This window comes from Astyanax mexicanus, chromosome 7 (assembly GCF_023375975.1).
Source record: "Astyanax mexicanus isolate ESR-SI-001 chromosome 7, AstMex3_surface, whole genome shotgun sequence".
Lineage (NCBI taxonomy): Eukaryota > Metazoa > Chordata > Actinopteri > Characiformes > Acestrorhamphidae > Astyanax > Astyanax mexicanus.
Window position 1 is genome coordinate 6,385,469 of NC_064414.1, and position 18,341 is coordinate 6,403,809.

The 18,341-nt window shown below is 36.1% G+C and overlaps 2 protein-coding genes across 2 annotated transcripts in view; one reads left to right on the forward strand and one right to left on the reverse strand.

Annotated features, from left to right (window-relative positions):
* Nucleotides 1-403: 403 nt before the first annotated feature.
* On the reverse strand, nucleotides 404-9,247 carry LOC103046574 (immunoglobulin lambda-1 light chain). Its single transcript, XM_022684797.2, has 5 exons — nucleotides 8,814-9,247; nucleotides 4,032-4,111; nucleotides 2,398-2,682; nucleotides 2,101-2,130; nucleotides 404-900 (listed from the first exon to the last, which is right to left on the reverse strand). Exons 2-5 carry the CDS (start codon nucleotides 4,087-4,089, stop codon nucleotides 560-562), a joined length of 714 nt encoding a protein of 237 aa, XP_022540518.2. The 5' UTR covers nucleotides 4,090-4,111; nucleotides 8,814-9,247; the 3' UTR covers nucleotides 404-559.
* A 74-nt stretch (nucleotides 9,248-9,321) lies between these two features.
* lbh (LBH regulator of WNT signaling pathway) overlaps nucleotides 9,322-18,341 on the forward strand; it is a 28,048-nt gene continuing 19,028 nt past the window's right edge. The window contains exon 1 of the mRNA XM_007228999.4: nucleotides 9,322-9,463. Within this exon, the coding sequence (XP_007229061.1) occupies nucleotides 9,435-9,463 (29 nt within the window). The 5' untranslated portion in view covers nucleotides 9,322-9,434. The remainder of the gene's footprint in view (nucleotides 9,464-18,341) is intronic.

The following is an 18,341-nucleotide window of genomic DNA, read 5'->3' on the forward strand; positions in this document are numbered from 1 at the left end:
TTTGCTCAACCATCCAATTCATTATATATCATGTTCCATGTTCTCGGGAGTGATGAAAAATGCTTCTCAGTCAGGCATTCATATGGAAGAGTCTGGGTTTGTTGACTGCCATGAAAATGATACTTGTATTAAAGAAAATTTGGTAGAGGGGGGATTATGGGATTATGGTGTGGGGTTGTTTTTCAGGAGCTGGGCTCGGATCCTTAGTTCCAGTGAAAGGAGATTTCAATGCTTCAACAAACAGTGCACAAAAGCAAATCCACAAACACGTGGATGTGGGAGGGTTTATATATACTGTACCCAACACCTGAATGACCACACCCATTGTACAGAATACAAATAATATCAAATACAGGACTCAGGAGTTTGATGAGAAATTTTATTCAACAAAACTCAGCAGTACATTATTATTATACTAGCATAGCATAGCACAGTAAATAAACCATATACCTCTATCGTAACTTTTATTTATAAACAAATACATAGCTAGCTAGCTGTGTTAGCATTAGCATTAGCGTGCTATATTAAATGTATGTGAGTGTATTATTATGTGATGGCTCTAGCTGCACTGTGCTGCACTGGTGCTCTTGGTCAGTGGGCTGGTCAGTGCAGGATGGGTCACTCTGCAGGTGAAGGCGTGTCCGGAGCTCCAGCGTCCCGCGCTCAGCTTCAGGACGCTGCTCTGGGACAGGGTGCCGTCGGCCCGGCGCCGGGACGGTCCGGTCTGGACCTCAGAATCGGCCACGGCTCTGCCGTCCTCAGCCCAGGACAGAGTGACGCTGTCAGGGTAGAAGCCCTGCAGCACACAGACCACACTGACCTCACCTCCAGAGGAGCCCGACTGAGAGGGGGACAGCAGGACCACTGATGGAGGAGACGCTGGACGCAGGTCAGAGATCACTGAGTACAGAGAGACACCACAGGAGAAGTTTATAAAAATGTATATCAGCAGTCAAGATTTAGTAAAATTAAAGATATTGTAAAATTAAAATATACAAAGATCTTTTAGCAAACCTAAAGTCCAGAACCAGATTACAGTTTATACAGATAAAAATAAAATTAAGTAAGAATGAGCTAATTAAAAGACACCTTAATAATAATAATAATAATAATAATAATAAGAAGAAGAAGAAGAAGAAGAAGAAGAAGATGAAGAATATACAGTAAATATATAATATACAGTAAAAAAGAAATCCAGAATAAAGTTACAGTACATTAAAAAGTAAAATGTAACTCTTTAATTAGGTTTTAGTCAACTTAAATTCCACAATAGTTGTAGTAAATTTAAAATCTAGAATATTAACTTATAATAGTAAAATTAGTATGTAGACTGGTTTATTAATTAATTAATAAATAAAAGTTTCTAAAATTACAATTCAGAATGAATATAAATAAATATTTAAAGTAATAAGTAACTTAAAATTAAAAATAACTTTATAGCAAAATTACTCCAAAATGATCTTACTCTAGACTAAAGTTATAGTACATGTAAAATCTACACCTAAGTTTTAGCAAAATTAAAGTCTTTAATGTAGTTATAGTAAACTTGTAGTAAGAGCTTTTACTATAAAATTATAATAAAAATAAAATTTGCAAAATGAAACTCCAAAAGCAAGTTATAGTAAATTTTCCAAATGCATGTAATATATACAATATGCAACAGAAAATACAAATTAGGAAACATAACATTATCTAAATGTTATTTTTTAATCTATATAAAAGAGAATCAATTTTATATAGCAGTTAGTAAGCACTTTTGAAATATTAAAACTCAATAAATTGAATATGTGAAAATTGGTAGAATGATGATTCTGTGGTTTGTTAAAAAAAATAGGAAGAAATATTTGGCTGTGTATTTGTAATTGAAATGTGAAATATATTTCAAAATATTTTTTTTTTCCAAATATCCAAATTTATTTAAATCCTTTACACTACATTGCCAATTTTTATACATTTCCAATGTATAAATGCATATATTATCTCTTATTCTCTTATTCTTATGGGCCATTTAAGAAATAATAGATAAAACAGACTAAAACACGCTGTAACTGTATAAGTTACATACATTAAATAACAAATAAGATCAAATGTTTTACTTACCGACAGTCGTGCCTTGGCCAAAAGTTGTATCTGCGCACAGTGTTATAAGGCCGTACAAAAACCTCAGTGCTGCAGGCTGTTACTGCTGCTGCTGAATCCTGACACACTGTGACTCTTAAATGCAGAATTCCTGTCTGTTAAACAGGATAAATGATCCGATTTCAGATGGAACTGGTGTTGAAGTCATCAGTCATTTGTTTTAGAGATCATGTTGGGCAGACAGTGATCAGATAGACCTGTAGAAGCTCAGATCAGCTCCGAGGGTTTTTGTACGAGAGCTTCATTAGACTGCAGCACTGTGTGCACTGTTAAAGCAGCCACAGTAGTAGGTGGCTTCATCCTCAGCTTCTATTCCGTTGATGTTCAGATAGTCCTGGTTGCCTGAGTCGGTGTAGGTGAATCTGCTGGGTAAATCATCTGCTCTATCATCGTTAACCAGCAAAAACTGAGGACCAGCACCAGCTTTCTGTTGGTACCATGAAATGTAATTAGTATCATCTTCTGCAGTGCAGAGTATCTTCACTGTGCTCTTCAGGGTCACTGACATGGACTTCTCCTGTGTCAGTGTGTACGCAGACAGACCTGCTGGAAATAAGAGTTATTAATAAGTGTGAATGAAACATGTGGAAGCTGTGGTTAGTGTAAATTTGTGTAAACTTAGACATAGGTGAGATATTGTCTTATTAGATATTGCTCATAACTAGAGACGTCCTGATCTGATCTAGTGCAGTGGTTCTCAACTGGTCTCAGCCTGCGACCCACTTTTATAGGATACAAAACCCAAAAAGATTTATTTTTTAAAAACCTATTTAAACAAACCTTTTATCGCTGTCCAATGAAAAACAAGGATTTCCATTTTTATCGATGTTTAGTTTACTCCATAATTTGAACAGACAAACTGTCCCTTACACTGTGCGAAAGTTTCTTGATGAATGGACCAATAGAAAAAAATATATTAAAATATAAAAATTACCTGTAATATATTTTTTTTAACATTGACTTCCATTAAAAGTTGTAAAGTGTTTTGGAGATACTTGTTTTTTATTGGACAGCGACAATATTCATGCAAAGTGAATTTAAGAGCAATTTATTTTAAGAAACTGAGGAGAAACATGACAACTACATGTATAAAAGTTGCTACAATAAAATAAAATATTAAAACTGCACACAATAAATAAAAGCCACAAAATGAGATACTTCACTTCTCTGCATATCTCTGAATACATTAGTAAAAAAAAACTTTTTATGCGTTTTTTTTCCAAATATTAAAGACGACTACAAAAACAGATATATTTTATATATTTTTTAAATGTATTTATTTTTTACACTTTTGGGTCCATTGCATCAGGATCTGAACCAATACAGGCATATCAAAAACTTTGAGGTATAGCCTATTTTATTCCTATTCCAGTTTCAAGATGTTTATTCATCCATGGAGTTCAGAGCATCGCATCATATTGTGGCCTAAAGCTGCACTGAGGAGAGTTCTCAGAAGGTAAATGAAAGAGTTTAGTTAGCTGCACACTTTAAATAAATAAATATGAATAATAAAATCTCTACTAAACTACGTCAGTCCAGAATTTACCTTTTTAAAACTGTTACTTAAAATAAAATGATTGAACAAATCCAAATAACAGATCAGATTGCATCAGTAATGGCTGACCCTCAACATTAGAGACTCAAATCAGATTCTGGGAAGAAGAAATCTGTTTGGGACCTCCCTGCTCATGTTTGTCCCACTAAGTGGTCATGGTTCTGTATATATATATATATATATATATATATATATATATATATATATATATATATATATAGTTATTACTATTGTAATACTTACTAAAGAACCCTAAAAGAACCAAATTTTTTAAAGAATGTACTACAATAAAATTTGAATTTTTAATGTCCTAAACTCTAGAATTGAAAGGTCTTACCAGTCAGAGTGAGCAGGAGTCCAGCGATAGAGCTGAAGTTGAGGATCATCATGGTCATTTTTTCCAAACTAAAGGTCAAACTGAAGCGAGAGAGAGAGAGACAGTGGTTTATAACAAGGACAGGACTGAGACGTTGAGTCAGTAAGTGGGTGGAGGGGAGGGATGGATGTAGATGGTGTGTGTGTGAGTGTATGGGGGTGTTGGTGAGAGCGTGTGCACCTGCATCTGTGTATATTTGCATGTGTGTTTCAGTTCCTCTCTGAATCTCAGCACTGTGTGTGAGCGTTCTGGGATGTTGGTGGGTTTCCTCACATTAACTGCTCACTTCAGATCCTTCCACAATATTTTCATAAGATTAAGGTCAGAACTTTGACTTTGCTTTTCCAAAACATTAACTTTATTTTTTATCTTTTTTTTTTTTTTTAAATGGTCATTGTCTTGCCGAGTGACCCAACTTCTCTTGAGATTCAAATCATGGACAGATGTCCTGACATTTTCCTTTAAAATGATCAGATTTAATTCAAAGTACAATGTTCCATCAATGAAGGCAAGCCATTATAAAGGCCCAAACCATTATACTACCACCACCATGTTTCACAGATGGGAAAAGGATCTTATGCTAAAATGCAGTGGTTTCCTTTCTTCACACATAACTCTTCTTCACACCAAAAAGTTCTACTTGGTCTTATCGATCCACGAAACTTTCTTTCTTAAGTAAACTGCAGACAAGAGGCAATCTTCTTTTTTGGGTAGCAGAAGCTTTCTTCATACAACCCTACCATGTACAGAATTGTTGTTCAGTGTTCTACTGATGGTGGACTCATGACCTTTAACCTAAGCCAGTGTGAAAAAGGCCTTCAGTTGCTTTGAAGTTGCTCTGGGTTCCTTTGTAACCTTTACTAGGAGTTATTAGGATTTTGTGTGATAATCTGAAGATGATTTAGGTCATATTTATGCAGAAATGTAGAAAATTATGAAGGGTTCACAAACTAGAATGCACCAACCCTGGTGACAATAAAGTAGATTAAAGTATACTAAGCAGTATTATGCTAAAGTGCACTAAAGTGATCTTGTAGCCACATTATTATTATTATTAATCAGTATATTTAAAGAGTGCTAAAATTGAACAACTTTTTTGTACTTATTATACTTTTAGTGTACTTAACTGTACTAAAATGGAACTATTTTAAATATACATCTTAAGTAACATCTAAACATATTACTTCATGTATGTAACCATATATTTTAAACATGCTTACAGTAAAATTACAATACATTTAGTGAGTATTAGAACTGTATCACTATTATAGTACAAATATGCTTCTTGTTCCTGTCTTTTGTAAGTAGCACCTTTCTAGTATACATCTTTGGGTATAAAATATATGTTTTAACATACTGTACTACAATTTTTAGTGTGTTAGAAATTCAAATTCAATTTTATTTTTTTAAATTATTAGTAATTTAATTTACTTTTTAAGAAGTTACATGATACATTGTACTTTAAGTGAACTACTGTAACAGCTGTTTTTAACATACTTTGCTGAAAATGTACAAAAGCATATTTGGAAATAAGTATTTTAGAAGTATACTGAATTACATTAAACTAAAAGTGTACTTCATAGTAGTCTATTTTTTTTAAATATACTATATTGTTCTTTTTAAAAAGTATGATCAAAGTTTACTTTCAAACATTTGATGAAAGCAAAATAATAATAATGTACTTTTAATATATTTAAATATATTTTTATATATTTTTAGTTTACTACATAATTTGAACAGACAAACTGTCCCTTACACTGTGCCAAAATTTCTTGATGAACCGACTACTAGAAACTCTTCAAAATGACCTGAAATAAACTCTTTTTACATTGACTTCCATTGAAAGTTTACAAGGTTTTTTCTCTCTCCTGTAAAGTTGCTGTTTTGGAGATAAGTGTTTTTCATTGTACAAGCCCTGGTGGCATGGGGGCCCTAGGTGGCCACAGTTCCAGTATGCCTTGGATCGGTTCTGAAACATGATTAAACATTCACCACCATTCTTATAAAGTCTAAATCAAAATATTTCTTTATGATTACATTTATCACTTTAAACCCTTTGTGAATGTCATTTATTAAACCTCAAACTTTGGGTGGAAATATGGAGGAATTGCCCAGAATTTCCATCAGCAGAGTAATACAATGTTGTACCACACATATCCAGTAGGGTCCAGTCTGGATTTAAACACAACACATCATAAATCCAGCAGATGGCACTGTGACCTCAATAAAAATAAGATTGACTAATAATAATAATGCTGAGATGATGCTTTGGGAATGTATGAATGGGCCTCCATATCAAGAACAGAGGTGAAGGACAGTAACAATGAGAAAATCTGTTTAAATAGGTCAATGGCGGTACAATGTCATTGCTGGTGATCTCATTCGATTTTTCCTTAAAATTCCTAAAAATTCCTAATTTTTGCTTTTGTTCATTTGAGAAAGAAGAGTAGCAAGAACTGGTAATTCTATATCCCTAGAAAGAAAAGAAGGAAATGGCTCAGAACCCACAGAATAAGTGTAAATAAGTCATTCTAAAATTAGGGGAACTTTTTTTTTATCTCCCACTATCTAATAATATTGCTAATTATCACTAAAATACTATTAAAAATGCTTGACCTAGATTTTAGGCACATTTTATTCTTTATTCATATGAAATTAACTAAATGACTCAAAACCCTCACATTTTTAAATGTCTTCACTTTCTTTTTTTACAAATCTAAAAATTCTTCTAAAAGCTCAAGATTAGTTACTTTAATACCACAGAATATCTATTTTCTGTAAAATATGTCATTTTAGTGTCTCTCACCATCTTCAGATCAACTCTGTTACCTTTTTTTTAAAACTATAAGATATACAAATATAAAAACTGCATAAAGTGAAAAGATGTGTCAAATGTCTAATCTTATTATTTCATACAAAATATTGATGACAAATAAAAAAAAATAAGTCTCTTAATTATCGAAAAACTGGCATGGTGGCCAGTACTAAACTTCACTCAAGATACACAAGATAACACCTTACAACTTATACAGCTGTTCTAACACTGGGGGGTTTACACCCCTGATATTAGGCATGGTATCAACATATTCATGTTGGGATGTTGGGGGCTTTATACTGCTGTAGTTGGTGACCATATACTGTAGTTTCAATATGTATATACATATATATATATGGTTTCTCCAGAGCTTCCTGATCTGTTGACAGTGTTGATCTGTGGAGATTACAGGCTAATGTATAATCTGTGTTTAGCCAACTGACCCCGATTTCAGCAGAGGGTGCTTATTAACACCTCCAATACCAGTACAAGGGGTGTTACGATACTTCAAAGTTTATTTAAAATCCTAATTTGATATTTAAGCAACAGCACACAACAGGGAATGCTATAAGGTATAATATTGACACTGCTGTGCAGCGGTCTTAGGCACAAGGCCGCAGGCGAACCAACAATCGGCTTGTTTATAAACACTCTGCAAGCTAAAATAATTCCATTGCTGCTCTGTTTGTAGCTGCGCTGTTTGGCTTGTAAGCGCTGCAACGTTTCTAGGTTACCTGCATGTGGTGGAGTAATACATTGAGAGCTTCGGTTACAGTAGTGCATTACCGGCTGATAACGGTACTCGTAGAACACCTCTCAGCCAATCACATTGCAGGGTCGGAACGAACTGTGGTATAATAAATAAATATTAATTCATGCTGCTTTGACACAAAGATGTGGGAGTTCTCATAACACTTACCATGACGTCTGTTTACAGATAAAAATCTACCCTTCAACAACAAGAGCAAATCAGCTTGCTGCTTACACTGCGAGCGGAGGAGAGTTAGCATGTGCTAGAGGCTAAAACTCCCTCTCGATGTGGAGATACGTGCAAGTGCAGTTGCCATAACAAGCTGACAAATCAAGGTTGATGTGCAGAATTTTTTGGGCATAATGCGACAAACTATTATTGAGATTTATTATTGAGATAATCTAAAATTTGAGCTTCAGTTTTGTGTTTTGCAATAATGAGGGGAAAACAAAGGCTTTAAATCATTGTTTAGTTCATTATAAAATGTTTGTTATAATTGCATTTGTGAGCCTGTTAAACTCCCAAAGGTTTGCACATATTCTTTAACAATATTTCAGAAAAAAAATAATAAATCTGATGTGCATACATTATATTGCCAAAAGTGTCCTCTATACAGCCCCTGGAAAAAAATAAGAGACCACTACAGTTTCTGAATCAGTTTTTCTGATTTTGCTATTATATGGGTAAACGTTTGAGTAAAATTAACATTGTTCTTTTATTCTATAAACTACAAACAACATTTCTCCCAAATTTGATAAAAAGTATCGTCATTTATAAAATTTAGAAAATAGTAGAGAAATGGCTGAAATAACATAAAAAAAGATGCAGACCTTTCTCAGACCCAAGTTCATATTTATATTCAAGTTTTAAGAGTTCGGAAATCAATATTTGATAGAATAAACCTGTTTTTTTAAATCACAGTTTTTATTCATGCATCGTGGCATCATGTTCTCCTCCACCAGTCTTACACACTGCTTTTGGATAACTTTATGCCTACACTCCTGGTGCAAACATTCAAGCAGTTCAGCTTGGTTTGATGGCTTGGGATCATCCATCTTCATCTTAATTATATTCCAGAGGTTTTCAATTTTGTAAAATCAATGAAATTATTATTTTTTTTTCCAGAGCTGTATATATATTTTGTATATATATTTATATATAGCTCCCTCATACTAACCGTTATGATTTGTCTGCATCATCCTCCAGACCTCTCATCTCTCTGAGCTCAATGAGTCATTGAGACTCTCAGAGGATGAAGGCTGGACCAGGGTCAGAGCTCATCTTCAGCTGTCTCTTCTTCATTTATCTCTACTTTAAACCTATTTAACCTTAAAAAATCTTAAAAAAAAGACTGGTAGCACCTTCTATAATAACTAGGCACGCATATATATAGTCAGTCAAACTGGGAGCAGTGGTTTATTCCCAGTTGGAGAAGAGCATATCCTCCTGTCTGTGTCGGTCTGCCTGGCTGCGTGTGCTGCATTGTTTCTCCACCGTCCAATGGCACGAGCCTTGTCCATTGTCGTCATCCAGCGCCTGCGGTGCCGCGCGCTGATAGGCTGATGCTGCAGCTACGCCAGCTCTTTCATTCTCATGCTGCCATTGAGAAGATTTGGGAATAGGCGTGGTCAGAGCTGTAGGACACGCCCCCTTTTATAAAAGTTGAGGCTCAGCTGGCGGAGATGGATAGTGTGAGAGCTGTGGATGGACTCAGTGAGTGAGTGTGGAGCTGCTGTTGCTGTTCCTGTTGTTTAATAGGCTGAAGAAAGCTCGTGAAGCCCCCAGGCTGAAGATCTACATGTCTGTGTATTGTCCTCAAGTCTACTGGTAAGATATTAAGATAATATGCAATATTTCTGGTTATAATGGAAGTAAATGGTCTGTAAGGGTCTGTAGTACTGTAGAGTTTTAGGGTGCAACAAGCAGCCATGCAGATAACTTATGCAGGTTAACGCTATTGTCGTGTAGTTTAGCGATGCTCGAGTCATGTTTTTTTATATAAAAAATAAATAAATACACGTGTTTTAATTTCGTTTCGTGCAATATTACGTACGTACGTTTACGTACGCGCTTTAGTTGAAACGCAATTTTACGCATTTTACGCGTTTTTGTATCGCATCAATCAAATCGATTAAACGCTAATAACTTACGCGATTGTCAAAGCATGCCGCGTTTACTGCTGCTTTAAGTTGTTGTTAAACTGTTGATTTGAAAACCTCCTGGAATAACGTTACAATCAAGAGGAAGATGGATGATCACAAGCCATCAAACCAAGCTGAACTGCTCGAATGTTTGCAGCAGGAGTGTAAGCGTAACGCTATCCAAAAGCAGTGTGTAAGACTGGTGGAGGAGAACATGCCAAGATGCATGAAAACTGTGATTTAAAAATAACAGGGTTATTCCACTAAATATTGATTTCTGAACTCTTAGAACTTTACGAATATGAACTTGTGTTTTCTTTGCATTATTTATGCTCTGATAGCTCTGCATCTTTGTTATTTTAGCCAGGAGAAATGTTGTCTGTGGTTTGTAGAATAAAACAACACTGTTCATTTTACTCAAGCATATACCTATAAATAACAAAATTGTAGAAACTCTGATTAATAACAACTTAAAAAAGACAAAGTAGCCCACGATTTGTAGTTAGAAAAATAAATACAAATATGTAGCTATGTTCTATATATTTTAAACTTTTATTATCACTTGTTGCTCCTGCCCTATATATCTAAAAGTAATAAAACTGGTTTTAAATTACCTTTTTCCAATCAGTTTTCATCCATAAAGAAACAGGCTGTGTTCCTGATCTATGACCCCTATGACAAGACTGATGTATGTAAATGAGCTTTGCTCTGATTTGTTGCTCTCAGGCTGAAACACTGCTTTTAGCTTCATTCTGCTGTAATGTCTAAAATGGTTTGCTTTGTAATGTATGTTCGAATGGTGAAAGTTTTTTTTTTTTTTTTTGTGCAGGATTGCATTTTTTTTTACCAAATTTTATGTGTCCTTAAAATATCCAAGATTCATATAACGTGTGTAGCAACCTTTAATTAAAAAGGAGTATTGTTATTAGGGACTATAAGTTGGTTTGAATAGCCAAAAGCTCAATTTTACATGATTTTGGTATCTAACATGCATGTCGTTTTTAGAAAAAAATGGCTTTGTGTTTACGTTTCATTTATTTAATTTGCACAGTTCCATTTTTCTGGAGCAGATAATCATGAACCTGTTGACACCATACCTGATGCCAAACCTTCCTAATGGATAAGGCTGCCATAATTAAGCTGTGGATCAGTAGAACTGTGTTCTCTGGAATGATGGTGCTCCATCCTTTACTTTTGGGATGGATTGATGACTTCATCCCCAGTATCTAAGGCTTTCTAACGCTGTTGCTGCTGAATACAAATAAATTCTCACATTAGTCCTTCATAATATATTAGAAAGTATTTCCTGAAATGTGTTTATGTGCAATTGATTCCCCCTCTTTTATGATCTACGCTCAGTAAAACTGTGAACTGAAATTCACCAGAAAGCTTTGCTTCAGCCAAATACATAACAGCATAATCCATATATTAGGCAAAGTGTGTGACTCACAGTGGAACATACATATGTATTTGAGGCAAAATGCTGTTTCCACTCCAGTTCAGAGCTGCGGTGGATGTGAGTCACAAGATTGATACCTTCCTATTCTGCACAAAAGGTCACATTCCACAGTGAAAGGACTGCTCCAGTGTACTCTGTACAAACTACAATATACTATCATACAGTAGAAATAAAGTCTATAGATTTTTGTGGATTGGATCTAAAGATTGTTGGTCATTATGGAATAACAACAATGCAAGCTAAATATTAGTGTAATAATTACAGTCGTTTTAAACAGCAGACTGCCTCCCTCATGTCTGATCAATCTAAATTGATTTGAATGAGAAAAAGCTTATATCTACCTAATTCTTCCAAGGTTTGACTTTCATACACCATATACAGTATCTAATGTACATGTAGTTAAAACATAACTGTTTATATTTCTTAGTGTATTTGAATTGAGCCTTGGTTGAATCGTTTGGAAGGTTAACATTAGAAATTTTGCATTGTTTTTATATCAATTCTGCATTTTTTTTTTATTTATTTTGCGCTTGTTGCATTTTATTTTGTTTAGTTGTACGATGTTTGGAAGTTATCATATTTTACAGACTATAGGGCGCACCCAATTATGCGCTACACTGAGGAATCCTGAGTCTTCTGGTAAGCCAGGATGCTATCAGCTAGCGGTTTGTCCCACATAGCTTGTTTTAACATGGTAAACTACAGTATAGACTACAGATCGAAATACACAACTCTGAACAGTGAAAGAGCTAGCGCTGCAGTTAGCGGATAATGCCAATACTGCTCCAGCCTTGGTGCTGGAGAAACTTTACTGAAACTACTGTATAACGCTGTACTTCAGCGGAGTGGCTTTACTGCTCCTTACAACCTGACTGGTAAAATTCATACATAATGCGCACTGATGATTTTTGCGAAGATTAAAGAATTTTAAGTGCACCTTATACTCCGAAAAACACAGTATCTTAACTACATTTCTTTTTCATGAGTTAGACATCCATGTGAATGACCCACGGGCTTATTTTTAATGTTTTTACATTGGCTTAAATCCACCATTACATTGATTTTACGTTAGCCTCGCATTTGGCCCTCTGATATTGTCACAAGAGAAGACCACCACCCACTGACCACTGTTTGTATGTGAGAGTTCTTGCAACGCTCATCATGGCATCCATTCCATGTTGGTCACTGAGTGAACTGACTTGCCTATACGGATCTTGGCTGTTCTCAATCAGGTCATCTTTTAACATGATACCAGACTGGAGTTCCAGCCTATGTCCTTGGTAGTACTGTCCTCCTATGAAGACTCTTTCTTGGTAGACTTTAGTTATATAATATTGAATATTGAATATAGTGGTGTAGTGGTGCCTTATGGTGATACTGTTTCAGAAAGATTCCTTCTTTTGTATTTAGTGGTGGAGCCAAACTTGATGGATTTGTTTTGCACTGTGCCTGTTGGCTGCTTTTATTTATTTAATTAAATGTTTATTTTTGCATTGGTTGTTGGGTTGTACAATAAATCTAATTGGTATCATAATATGTGTTTTCTTAATAAACTCTTTAAAAGAGCTGCAATAACATCATCATGAATACCAGCAAACTGTGTTACCTGAATGTAGCAACAGAGGGAGCTTATCATGTGACACACCAAAGCTGGAGGTAGAGTGAGGTAGAGGTTCAGATTCAGACTCTCACACCAATCTACTTCTTATACTGTGAAGAAAAGGCGCTTAAAATAATTTTGGATCTTAATTTTCTTTGGTCTGTATTAGACGTGTGCCATATCATATCGTACGTGATAATATCGTCAAAAAATTTGAAAATCGTGAACGATATTATACCCTGACATATTGTGCCCCATCACCCACCCCTAATTATTGCATCAAAGTACTACCTTTTTGCTGTTTTTAGCAAAAGAAAAATTCACACTGTTCTCATTTCCCATTATATACTGTATCTACTAGAGACAGATTACATCTGTCCAGTATTATCATTTATTTGACTTTAATCCTGGATGTATGGAGATATTTGAAGTGCATTATTATTAGTATCTTGACATTCTGGATCATTGACTTCTGTTACAAATCTGATAAAATTATTATTATTATTTTTTTAATATCTCAGTTAGCCATATCCTATTGCATGCTATAATAAAATTCGAAATAATTTTCTAATTCAGTGTTTTGTCATATCGCCAAAAGTATCGTTATGAAAATACCATGAAATATCGTGATATTATTTTAGAGCCGTATCGCCCACCCCTAGTTTGTAATGTATACCCGTAGTTGTTTATATTCAAGAAGTTCTTTCTTTCTAGAACCGTCTTCTGTGTTGTTGTGGCTCAGAAATGCAGCCTGAGCTTTGGGACGCAGTTCAGGTTTGCACTACTGATGCAGCCTATTCCCCTGATCTTCACACTTTCTGAGCTTCTGCTCAATGTGTTTAGCAGCACAAGCTAGCTTGCAGTGGAAAACCCCAGTGAGAAAGCAGGGGTTGTGGATTTAGCTCGTTTTTTTTTTTCAGCCTTTGAGCATCTGAAGGAAACAATTAGCTTACTTCAGAGGAAAATGGAGGAGTACACAGGCCTCACACCACTTTTTTCATTTTTTGATTTTTATTTTTTTTTCTGACTAGCTTTTTACCTGTTGCTGAGAGAATTCATAAAAACACAAAAACAAAACAGCAGGTTAACATCGTGACCCTTCATTAGCAGTAGCAATGTGTCAGTGTTGCATTGTTTTTACATAATCACTTCAACCACTATGAGTTGTGTTTTGGGCAGGAAGTGTGAACCTAACCTCCTAAAGTGAATTTCAGCCCTTGTCTTGCTGCGTCTCTGCAGTTAACTGTTTCTCTGCAGTCGCTGGTGGTTTTGTTTGCAGAGGCCCTTGATCTATCTTCTCACGTAGCTCTCCTCAGCTCGAACCGCTTGTGTTCCTCTCTAAACAGCCTCGAAAAGCTCTCTCAGCCCCGTCACGCGTGTTTTTAAGGAAACCTGGGTGAATCTGTAGGTGTCTGACTGAAGGTAACTTTGGGTAATTTTCCTTTTTAACATTTGCTTCACCTCTTTTAAGACCGAACCACAGTAAAGTGTTGCTGAGTTTCTAGTTTGAGGGGGTTTCCTCAGATTTTTCAAAAATATCTGCATAATTCCATGGTTGACGTTTCAACATGCACCATAGAGAAACTTTATCTTTTTTTTTTTTTGTAGTCACCTTGACTACAGCAAAAATATAGTATTTACTTTTTTACTATCCAACCCCAAGAGTGAAGATGCAATTAAATGGTTTTGTGAGTGATGCCATGGATCCATAAACCATTTTGTGGTCATTTTTAATGGAAGTTAATTGCAAAGTTTATCCATTTTTTAATTAATAAGTTATATTTGGGTACTATTGTGCCAAACTACACCTTGCATATATGCCTCCTGCTGTAAATTCAAGTCTACTAAGTTTGTGCTGTTGTTGATTAAAACTGATTTCTTACATATTGATTTAAATTGCTGCACAAAACTTAGTTTAGACTTTTGTTGGATTGTATTGTAAAATAGTTAAACTTGTTATTGAATTTCCCATTTTATATATCTACTAGAGACAGATTATATCTGTCCAGTATCATTTATTTTACTTTAATCCTGGATATATGGAGATATATGGAGGAGTGCATTATTATTAGTATCATTGAGTATACTATCTGGATCATTGACTTCTGTTACAAATCTGATAAAATTCTTTTATTTTTTAATATCTCAGTGAGGGGTGTGCCATGTCATATTGTATGCAATAGCAACATTTAATTTTCTATTTGAATTTGTTGCAGTAGTGTATTCTTGAAATATATATTTTTATGTCCTATCGCCAAGAGTAATCAGTATTACGAAAATACCAATAAATATTGTGATACTCTTTTAGAGCCATATCGCCCACTCCTACTGTAGTGCAGCGTTTATATAGCTAACTGTGAGGTAGAAAAAGTGGGTGATATGACTGAATAAATTATAATTAATAGAGATATACACTGAATATTTGACTATTGAACTTTGCACAAAAACCTTTTTTGTGTATTTAACAAATTTATATAAAAAATCACCATCTCAGATTTAAATAATGAAATTATGAAATTTAGAAAGACACTGAATGAGAATGAGGTGAATAAGAAAGTGTGTCCAAACTTGGTCCAGTTCTATTCTGATAATTAGCTCTTTATGGATCGCTGCTCTCAGGTCTCTGTGAATTCTGCTGTCTCAGAGTGCTCCACTGGCTCCGCTATGAGCAATGACTTCCCTCCGTTCCTGCTGACCCCTCGCTGGACTCCTGGCTCCGGCGCGGCGCCTACGTCAGTTCCATCCGTTCGGTGCTCTGGCCAGTGAGGGTGTCCGGCGCCAGCTTCCGTTCCTCTGGCCGCCACACTGACTGCTCAGATTTACGGCCGCAGCAGATGGGAAACAATGAGAGTAATGCAGGAGCTAATACCTCGGCGCGTGCTGCAGGGATGAGTTCAGTGTGTGTGTGTTCAGTGTGTCTACGTCATTTCTGTGTGTGTGTGTGTGTGTGTGTGTGTACAGTAGATCAGCACTGAGGGATTCTGGGTAGAGCTGCTCGATATATCATTTAAGCATCGTCATCAGAACGTGATGTCGCTTAAGGCAATCAAATCAAACACGTCATGTTGCAGTGTTTTGATTGATTCTTGACACAAGAAGTACAGTAGATACACAGCGCTGTCTCTGTCTCTGTGTCTGTGTGAGGGATGGGCTGCTGCTGCCTGGGAAGCACAAGGGGGAGGGGGCATATAGGAGTAACGTGGTTAACACAAGGTAACCACATGGCCTCCATCCACATGGTTGGGCACGTGCTTGTAAATACACAGCAAAGTGCACAGCTTTTGACACAATGTGCATAAGTCCAGCACAGGTTTGCGGCACAGATATTTCCAGTTGCAGCAGAATTCACGCTTTTAATCCCAGAAAAAACTCTTTTAAAAAAAAAGCCATTTAAAGGCCTAATTAAAGGGCCGATTACTGTTGTTTTGCTTTTTTTTTTCTTGGGTTTTAAGTGTGCAGCGCTGACTCAGGTACAGGTGAGGGCGGGGCTGGTGACGTCATGGGCCCTGCATTGTTTAATATTGCGATATATATCGCCAAAAAAAGAACATTTGCAATGTAATTCTTTTCCAATATCGTGCAGCCCTAATTTAGGGTTGTATTAATTAATCCGAAATCTTTAATTTCATACAGATGACTGAATGTCGCTGGAATAACCAGCGGTAGAAATGTTCCAATTTGATGCTAGCAGTCAGTATCGGGATGAATGATGTCAGCAGAAAATAGTGGATCATAAACCCTGAAATAGAATTGGACAGTCTTGTTTTTGGCACATCTTGAAACTGGTTGTGACTCTCTGAAATGTTCTCACACTGTATCATATGTCTACTGTATCATATGTCAAGGGCATGGGAACAAACTGTATATCTAAGATCTGTATCTCTATCTCTACAGTATATCTCTATCTCTCTAAGTCTGTCTTACCCACAATGCTCTTATACTTAGTATACCACTGTGTTCAAAGGGTAGGCCATCAGTAACGTTTATTTAATTGTCAATTACTTTTAGTCCAGGTTTAGAGAGATTGGGAATGCCTTACGATGGTCTGATCATATGGTCTGTATCAGTTGATGGACATTTATACATTGATCACAGAAAATTGGGACATTTTCCTGTGTGGGACATTTTTCATTATTACATTTTAAATAAAAACAAAAAATAAATCCTGTATCAGTTACACTATTATTGTATCATCAGCAAAAATCTCAGTGTGCTTTTTTGATACTTTTTTTAACAATACTTCAAAATTAAATAGTCTTTGTTCACTTTTATTTTTAAATGTGAACAAAAGGGCTCAGAGTGGACCAGCAATCTAAAGCGCTGCCACTGTGATTTGGGAGATTGCTGTTCGAATCCCAGTCATGCAGCTTGCCATCAGCTGCTGGAGCCCTGAGAGAGCACAATTGGCCTTGCTCTCTCTGGGTGGGTAGATGGCACTCTTTCCCTCTCATCACGCTAAAGGGTGATGTTGATCAGCACAAGGCATCTGTGAGCTGATGTATCAGAACCGAGTCGCTGCGCTTTCCTCAGAAAGCGTTGTGATTCTACTCAGCAATGCTGCATCATCAGCAGTTCAAAAAGAGGCGCCGCCTGACTGCACATGTGTTGGAGGAGGCATGTGCTGGTCTTCACCCTTCTGGTGTTGGGTAATTGGGCTTATAAATTATGGAGGAAATGGGAGACAAATGTGAACAAACATTATTCAAACATTTTCAAATATTATTGAGGTCTTGTCCGTTAATTGTACGATTGTAAGTCGATAACGAAAAAATCGTGACGTCTGGATGCCTAGATAATTGCGTTATCAACTTATCGTATAATAAATGAACATGACCTCTAACTTTGGCCGACCTTGATCTTGTCCATTGTGTTTCCTTGTGTACTTGTTTACATAGGAATGAACTAATTGCACATTGGCCAGGACATCAATACATTAAACTATGTGTGATTTAAAAACATATATATACGTTTATTAGCTGTTATTGAAAAAAGTACTTTTCCCTTTATTTTGCCATTATATTGTCATTAAATCAGTGAGATTATGTGGTCTTGAAATGACCATAATATACTTTCTGAGTGTATATAGCTTGACTGGCATAGATGATTTACATTGTAAATAAACCCAGAGGAAAGCTTTTGCTCAGCTAGCACTCCAGATATCTGCCCAGATATGTCCTCCAGTCTCCTACCTTTCTGAATAATGTCTGGTCTCAGTCCTCGCTTGTTTAGATGATGCACAATGTGGAGGAAATTACCGGCGACTCACTGAAGAACAAAGCCTTATTCCCGCAAGCCGCTCAGGGTCGGAGTAATCCACTCATACTCTCGGCTGTATGCCCTGTGTTTCCTGTTAAAGTGAATGAAGAGATTTGACTGCCAGCCTGGTAACATTGCATGACCTGCCTGGAGCTTAAGAAAACGTTCGCATCTAGTGCAGTTCAGCCGACCCGAGCCAGATGATGAGCTCTGGGATTAGAACCCATTGGATTCTGCTCAACAATAGTC

Bases quoted from the DNA above. Each gene is read 5' to 3' on its own strand.
- LOC103046574 (XM_022684797.2), bottom strand. From the start codon at position 4,089: ATGACCATGATGATCCTCAACTTCAGCTCTATCGCTGGACTCCTGCTC. The intron at 2,683-4,031 runs GTAAGACCTTTC...TATTTCCAGCAG, and splicing joins ACTCCTGCTCACTCTGACTG to GTCTGTCTGCGTACACACTG. The intron at 901-2,100 runs GTAAGTAAAACA...CTCTGTACTCAG, and splicing joins TGGCCAAGGCACGACTGTCG to TGATCTCTGACCTGCGTCCA.